Below are 8,352 nucleotides of genomic sequence, written 5' to 3'. Positions count from 1 at the left end.
TCACGAACGGTCGTCGATTCGGTGACTCGCCGCACCCACATGCATGTTGTTCCGTTTTTTGAATCTATCATTCATCGTTTGCATGCACAATCATTCACTTACGCTTACACTCAATATCGCCATGCATTCACATTCACATTCGCTTTCAGTTGCCCGTTGGCAAGTCTGGGCAGCCTTGGCCCGGACTCTGCCTCACCAAGACAACATTGCGCAATCCTGAGAGGGAAGGCTCTGTCTTCCTCTCAAGAAATGCACATTTTTTCCTAGTGACTGTCCTCTAGTCTTGCATTGCGCAATTCTGAGGGACAATGACTGTTGGCCTAGAAAATTGTGCAATGCAGTCACTGAGCCTGCAACCTTTGCTAACTGAGATTTCACATTGCCCAATTCCAACAATCAACAACCAGGCTAGGTTATGCATTGTGAAGTTCTAACAGTCAGTCAGCCTCCTCACAGCTCGGACTATGCCTTGCGTAGTCTTGGCAGTGAGTCTCCTGACCTCCCAGCAGAAATTGCGCTTCAACACTAATATTAGATAAACACTAATATTAATATTAGATAAACACTAATATTAATGGAGTTATTAGATAAACACTGTTCATTTCAACTAATATTTGAGCTTCATTTTAAATAAAAAAAGATGAATTTTTTTTCCATAAATCTTTTTTAGTAACTATAAAATAAATATAAAATTAATTAAACACACTGTTCACCCCAACCAATCCCTCCGCTCCAATTTCGTTTTCGTCCTCCTCTATCCAGTGGAATAGAAACTGACCGATGGAAAGAGGTGGAAAGATAGCGAGCAATTTCCGTTGTTCGTCATTTCCACCTTCCGTCTCATGGACCACACGATGACTGCCTATGCCATCAGCCCCCTTTGTGGCCGGAAAATAGTGGCAGGAGTGGCTGCCTGGCATCTCTCCCTTTCTCCTTAGCGGCGACAGCGACAGAAACATCTGTGGGGCGAATGAATCACCAGATTCAGTTGTATCTTGGTTGGGCAGATGCAGAAAATAGAGATTTGGAGAGTGACGCATGAAGGATGAGAGGATGAATGAACTCATATACACTCCATGACTATAATGATGACGAGGCAACTTTCCGTACTGGTGTCGTGAAATGAACGCTCCACGTCATTTCGTGGGTATCAAGTTCGTTTATGTAGGTTCCTAGTTTTTTAATTAAAGTTAGGATATTTGATTGGATTATAGGCGAGGACGTATGAATTCAAACCAAACAAGTATATTTACTTTCTCAACTTAGAGATTCAACAAATATTATTTTAATAGTTAAATATAGCGTAAATATTATTTTAATACTTAAATGGAAGTTATAAGTTATCACAGATTTGGTAAGAGAATAAGTTAAGTTGTGATATGGAATCAAGTTATTTTCTATAACGAAGTATAAAATGTATCGAAAAGAAATGGTGATAATTTTAATTTTTTTCTTCTTAAAATATATTTTTGGGTAAATTTATCATAAAATAATTATGAGATTAAACTAGTTTTTTTTATTGTGAATTTTACAATTTGTATATTAAAAAAAGGTTTTTGGTAGAAATTACATGAGAGAATTTTTTGGCCAATGCTTTTCTAACCCAACTTGTTGGCCAAAAAATTCTCTCATGTGATTTCTACAAAAACTTGTATATTCCGAAGTATTTATTTTTGAAAACTATCAGTTCATTGTAAAAAGTCATTTTAAATTTGGCAAACTTTTTTCAAATTATTTTATTTAATTAATCATTTTTTTTTATAATAAATATTATATTTATAATTTTTTTTCCCGTAGAAAAAGTCGCAATTTCTATTAATCAAAGAAATTACATTTTGTAGATGCAGTGCATATGCATACCGAGGCTGTTTGCCTCTCTGTAAAAAACCAGAATAGACTTGTCATTGTTCCAAGCCACTAGAAAAACCAGATATTCTATGTTGTATTCTCTCCTCTCGTCAAACTGTTATCCACGCAGGGAGTTTGGAGAGGTATAAAACCAAAAATAAACCAGCCATAGAGTTTTCATTGTTCAAACATCTTTATGCAGCTGTAGCTTGCTGCCCAAAATTTTACAAAAAAATAATAGTAGTTTGTTTTTATCACCATAGTCCATAACAGTCTTTTAACTAGACAGAAGTAAAAACATGTATACAAAAACAGTAAAAATGTGCATGTTGGGACCCCTTTCATATGTGAGCTTCCCTTTGTGCCTGTTCAACAAAGGGTCTATGATAGTGCTGAAAGTAGGTACCATCCTGATCTTCTTGAATTAACCAGGTCTCTTCTTGCCTCTGCGCTGCTTGTTTGGATAGGTAGTCCGCCCGAGAGTTGCGCTCCCTGTATATGTGTCGACAGTCAAAATTTTCAAAAGCATCTGTTAGTCTGAGTGCCTCATCCAGGATGTGTCTCAAAGAGAAAGCAGAGCAAATAGATTTTCTTGTTAGCCAGTTGCAAACAATCATGGAGTCACCAAACAGTTGTAATTTTGAACATCCTTTCTCTAAAGCAAAAGATATGAGAAATTTTGCAGTGGAGAGTTCCGCATAATTGTTTGTGCCTCTTCCCAGTGGAATTTGTAGCGAGAAAGAATGGTTCTCACGCAAGTAAAGAATGCCTCCCCCCCCACAGCCATCCTCTTGTGCTGAGCCATCAAAATATGCCCAGGGGAATGATTTGTCAATGTGTTCGGGGGTGATGGTTCTAGGGAGGGCCGGAGGGGGGTCATCAGGAATGAGAGCGAGGTCTGCTACAATGTGGGCAATGGTGATCGGCCAGTGAGGGATTTTTTGGTCAAAAATTGCTCTATTTCTTGCAATCCAGATTGACCAGCACATGAGAAGGGGTATGTTCCTGTCTTTTCCTGAGTGCTGTGCCTGCCAGTTTCCCCAAGCCTCAGTGATAGTCTGGCCATGCCACAGGTGAAGGGAAGGGGAACGTGATGAGAGGAGTGACCATAATTCAAGAGTCATCGGACAGGTGAGAAATAAATGTTCCGTATCTTCCTCGTTACTTCTGCAGAGATGGCACCAGAAGGGGCCATAGAAGGACCTTTTGATCAGATTTGCCCCAGTAGGAATCTTGTTGGATAGTATAGCCCACATGAGCAGCCTAGTTCTGGGGGCGGCTTTTAGATGCCAGATGGATTTCCACCATGGCTGTGATATGTCTGGCTGATGGTGTTGCATAAGCTGCAAATAACCTTCTTTCGGGGAGTATGTTCCTGATTTTGCGTGGGCCCAGACAATCTCATCTGCTCCCTCCGATATTCTGATGTGAGCTTGTGAGAGAGCCTCAGTGTAAGAAATCCATTCTTGTCTCCATTGATCCGGAATGTGGAGATCTCGGGAAGACCTCCAAGCTTGATGGAGGAAACCAGAGTTTTCTTGGTCTGCTATGTGAGCAATGTGCGTGACTCCTTGATCCCTTAGATGTGTAAGGAGCCGCTCGGATAGTCTTTGCATGTTTCCACAGCCAATCCAGGGGTCGACACCAATTCGAACAGAGTTTCCCTGCTTAATTCTCCAGGTCAGGCCCTCCCTGATTAGGGGAAGAGAGTTTAGGACTGCTTTCCAGATGATGGAGTGATTACCACTTCCCCTATGATCCCTGCGGATCCAGCTGAAGACACTTTCAGGAGCAATATATTTTTCCAAGACAACTTTCTGCCAGAGGCTATTGGACGTGAGGAGCTGCCAGCCCATTTTTGCAGCGAGTGCATTTGCAAAAGAATCTAATCTCTTAATTCCCCATCCTCCCCATTTTTTTGGTTTTGCAATAGAGTCCCATTTAACCCAGGCAAAAAGATTTCCTTGATTTGATCCCTTCCATAAGAATCTGCAGCAGATTTTTTGAAGCCTTGAGAGTATCCCCCTTGGTATCCATGCCAAGGACATCCAGTACACCGGCGTTGCTTCCAGCACAGCTTTAATTAGAGTAAGTCTGCCTGCCCTAGTAAGGTATCTGTTATACCAGACATTGATTCTTTTCTCCACCTTAGAGATTAACCAAATCCAATCAGCTATTCTGTAACCTCCATGTTTTATCCGGAAACCCAGATATTTAAGCCCTTCCTCCAATGGGTGAATTTGGAAGGGGAAGCGATTCCTGGTATAGATGACTTCTTGTGGAGAACAACTGATCGCTGAGAGTGTGGATTTTTCAACATTAATTACCATCCCTGTAGCTTTCTGAAAGAGATCGAAGACCTGATGTAATGCCGATGAATCGGCCATACCTCCATTTAAGAAAATTAGCACGTCATCCACAAAAAGGAGATGTGTGAGGAAACAGTTGTCTGTGATTTTGATCCCTTTAATACGACCTCTTCTGTGTTCTGCTGCAATCAATCTACTTAGGCCTTCCATGATAAGTAGAAAAAGGAGAGGGGATAGAGGGCAGCCTTGTCGGAGCCCTCTTTCAGCGGAGAAGAAAGGGGTGGGGGAACCATTAAGGAGGACACTGAAAGATACATCAGAGATGCAGCACATAATTCTTTTGATGAATAGGAAGGGGAAACCCAGATGAGTGAGGAGCATTCTGATGTAAAGAAGATTTACCCTATCAAAAGCTTTAGAGAGGTCCACCTTGAGGATCATACCCTTTAGGTTTTTGCTCTTCATAGAGTGGAGGAGTTCTTGAGCAGTGCCAATGGCTTCATGGATCTGGCGCTTGTGGAGAAAAGCAAATTGTTCGGAGGATATGTTGGCCGAAAGGATGGGTTTAAGCCTGTTCGCTAGAATTTTGGCTAGGATCTTGTAGAGGCAATTACAGAGCGAGATAGGCCTGAAATCATTAAAGGATACTGGCTTATCCGATTTTGGGATGAGAGCAATGAAAGTGGCTTTGATGCTAGAGGGGATAGTTCCGATTTGGCAGCAATGGTTGATGGCCTTGAGGATGTCATTTCCAATAAGCTCAAAGAAAGCTATGAAGAATTCGATGGTCCAGCCGTCCGGACCCGGGCTTTTGTCCTTTTGGAAACCTTTGATGGTGGCTTCCAATTCCGCCAGAGAGATATCTCTTGTCAGCTCCTCTGCCTCATCCTCATCCACAAATCTTGGGAAAAGTTCTGCAACCCTCATTATTTCCAAGAGATTTGCTTGATTTGGGGCTTTGTAAATATTCTTAAAATGTGAGGATGCTAGATGAGCAAGTCCCCCTTGACTGCTGACCTGATGTCCATGTTCATCTTTCAGTTCCCAAATAGTATTGATTGCCTTTCGCCCGTTTGCGAAACGATGGAAGAATTTTGAATTTTCATCCCCCTCCTTGAGCCAAATGGCTCTGCTTCTGAGTCTCCAAGAGTCCTCCCTATCTCTGAGAATCTGAGTTCTCCTTTTGATTAGGTCTTCAAACAAAATTTTTTGTTCGGGAGATATATAGGTTCCATCTGAATTTTCTTCAAGAGCCTCAATTGCTTGCTCCGCCTGGGAGAGAATCTGATCATCCTGTTTCCTCTTTGTTTTCGCCCATTCTCTAGATTTTCCTTTGATTTCTTTGAGATTTCTAACCAAACCATTGGCCGGGTCCATATTCTCCGAGATTGGGTGAGCATTCCAGTAATCCGTTATCAGCGTTAAGTATGATGGATCCCAGAGCCAAGTAGCATTGAATTTAAATGGGGCATTATGAGCTCGTTGTCTTGCTTCAATTTCCAGGAAGATGGGCCTATGGTCCGAGATCCCTCCACTTCCCACCCATTGACGAGCTCGAGGGTAAAGGGGGCAGAGTCCTTCTTTCATGATGAAACGATCCAGCCTTCTCGCTAGGCTTTGATCCCCTGATCTGTTGTTCTTCCACGTGAATTGAAGCTTAGCTGTAGGGAGATCAATCCAATGGTGATCTTCAAGGATCTGCCCAAAGAAATCAGAGAGGGGATCAATTTGAGCGAGATGTCCCCAGGATTCGGAGAAGCCTATAGAGAAATTTAAGTCTCCACCCAGAATGATATTCTCCGCTTGTAGAATAGGGGAGCCAAAGAGCTTTAGCCAGAAATGCTCTCTGTTTATACAGGGGCCATAGACATTTAAAACTATGAGGTTTTCCTCCAAGTCCCTCGAATAGATCTCTGCCCCCAGGAAACCCCCTCCACCCCAGATGTTGTTTAGCAGAATGGAATTGTTCTTGAAACCAATAGCTATTCCTCCTGATCGGCCTGAGACATCAATGGCCGAGAAAGTCCACCCAGGCATCCATGAACCCAGAATAGAGGATGCCGAGTCTGCTTTGCATAAAGTTTCTTGTAGGAAGATAATGTCCACAGGATTTGAGAGTAAGAGTCGTTTCAGGGCCAATTTTTTCTCCGGGCTGGCCAACCCTCTGCAGTTGAAGGACAAAATAATCATGGAGGGGGATTAGGGAGGGTAACATGCGCTCTAAGGGCCCTGGGAAGAGTTTTTTGTTTTCCAAGGAGGATTTCTTCCTCCGTAAGTTTCTGAGCAATCGATTTTGAAGAGGGTCGACCACGCCCCTGCTTGGGCGAGAAGAGCTGGGGATCCACCGGCATACCCACAGCGTCCGAGGTTTTCAGCTTTGATAACGATCGGGTGGGATATCGCGGAGTTGAATTAACAGAGGGGGATGGCGAGGGAAAGGAAGGGAGTGGGAAAGAGGGGGAGGAGGATAATGAAGGGTGCCCTGTATGTCCAGGTATGGGGCAGGTAACATACAGAGAGCCGACAGGGAGGAGGGATGTACAGGGTACCTTTACCAGGTCCTGTGCCGACGGGGAGGAGGGGGGCGGGAGTCTGATGGGGGGGGGGATGCCAGCCGATGATAAGCTTAAAGAAGCAAACTGAGAAATAGATGCAGACGAAAAAGTGGACATACCCGAGGAGAAGACCGCTCCCTTTGCAGCCTTTGAACGTGTCAGCGGAGGGGATGGAGGCCTGGGCGCTTTTGATGTCTGCTTCCTGCGGCGAGGGGCTTGGGGTGCTTCCACCGTATCCGAGTTGATGAAGTTGTCCGCTCTTGGTGCCATGGCTGCCGGAGGATCTGGCATACCCTCAGAGGAGGGCAGCTCCTGGCCTGGTGCATTCTGCTGAGACTTCTGAAGGAGGGGGCAATCCCTGAATAGGTGTCCCACCTGGTGACATCTTCTGCATCTGTAGGGTATACCTTCGTAGTCCAACTTCTGCTTCCTAGAAGTGGCTTTCCATTGGATAGTAATATGTTCAGGCACTCCCCCCCTGGTATCCATGTGAACAAGTATCCTTGCGAATGCCAAAGAGCCTGATGCAATATAGGACTTATCTGTTTCCATGAATGTGCCAAGGGCGTTCCCAATTCTTTTGAAGATATCTTCCGACCAGTACTGCGGAGGTAGTCCCGGGAGCCGGACCCAAACTGGTCCAATGCCTAAAAGCTCCGTCTCCGGGTCGAAGAGGGGCGTCCACCGTTTTAGAAGGACCGGGGCTTTCTCAAAATGCCAGAAAGAGGATAAAACCCAACTCGTGTGGTCCGCTCTTGCGAAACGGAGAGCAAACCATCCTCGTACAAAAGTCTGGACCGATGGCAACTCCGCAAGATATGGTCCCCAAATCTCGGTCGCCCACTGTTTTAACTTTGCAGCCGATGCATGTCTGCCTCTAATCCGTCCCACCAGGACACAGTCCGCTAGATCCATGACTTCGCCCCACTGAATATCTTCTTCCAGCCGAAGGAAAATGTCCTCCGCAGTAGATTTGAAACAACGCTGCTTCTTGGCAGGCCGGGAGGACATACGGCCCTGATTTTCGGTGTCCTGTGAACCCACGGGGGGAGGGAGGGAGTGGGGGGGAGGGGGGATGGTCCCGTGTGAGGGGAAAGCTTCTGGGAGGGGAGGGACAGCTTGATAACTACCAGAGGGGGCAGAGGGACCCGAGGGCAGGATTGTGAGCGAGGTGGGAGGGTTAGCCGACGATAGGGAGGGGAGCTCCAGAGAGGTAACCGGGGGAGGGGGGAGGGAGGGATTAACCGGACCTTGAGGGGAAGCAGTAACCGGGGAAGTCTGAAGACAATCCGCCAAAAACCCTAATGAAGCAGGCGAGGGGACCGCAAATGAGTTCCAGGAGGAGGGTTCGCCTGGGTAAAGGGAGGTGGGGAGTGAGGGGTCGATGGAGGGCGACAGGTGCTCCAGACTAGCAGATAAGTGCTCACTGTGTAAACCCCCAGAAGAGGCAAACGTGGAATGCCAGATGGAGCTTTCCGCCAGCGGGGACTCCGAATAATCAACTTCCTCCGAATCCATGGTGACAGCTGCAGCTCCTTCCTCGGAAAACAGGTAACCGCCTGAGAGGGACAGCCTCGAAACCAGGTAACCGCAGGTCGTCGGCACCGACAGCGGAGTAACCGTTGGGGAAATGCTGTTGG

At 45.5% G+C, this 8,352-nt stretch overlaps 1 protein-coding gene across 1 annotated transcript; it reads right to left on the bottom strand.

Moving 5' to 3' along the window:
• Positions 1 to 692: 692 nt before the first annotated feature.
• LOC149200638 (uncharacterized) lies at positions 693 to 6,347 on the bottom strand. The gene is made up of 4 exons (XM_089401015.1): positions 5,514 to 6,347; positions 2,255 to 5,174; positions 1,861 to 1,877; positions 693 to 959 (listed from the first exon to the last, which is right to left on the bottom strand). Exons 1-4 carry the CDS (start codon positions 6,345 to 6,347, stop codon positions 693 to 695), a joined length of 4,038 nt encoding a protein of 1,345 aa, XP_089257141.1.
• Between the last annotated feature and the right edge of the window lie 2,005 nt (positions 6,348 to 8,352).

Source organism: Pinus tabuliformis, chromosome 2_1 (assembly GCF_031772625.1).
Source record: "Pinus tabuliformis cultivar Carrire ecotype Pingquan chromosome 2_1, CPIR1, whole genome shotgun sequence".
NCBI lineage: Eukaryota > Viridiplantae > Streptophyta > Pinopsida > Pinales > Pinaceae > Pinus > Pinus tabuliformis.
The sequence above is the reverse complement of the archived record's forward strand: the minus strand, read 5'-3'. Positions and strand labels throughout refer to the sequence as shown.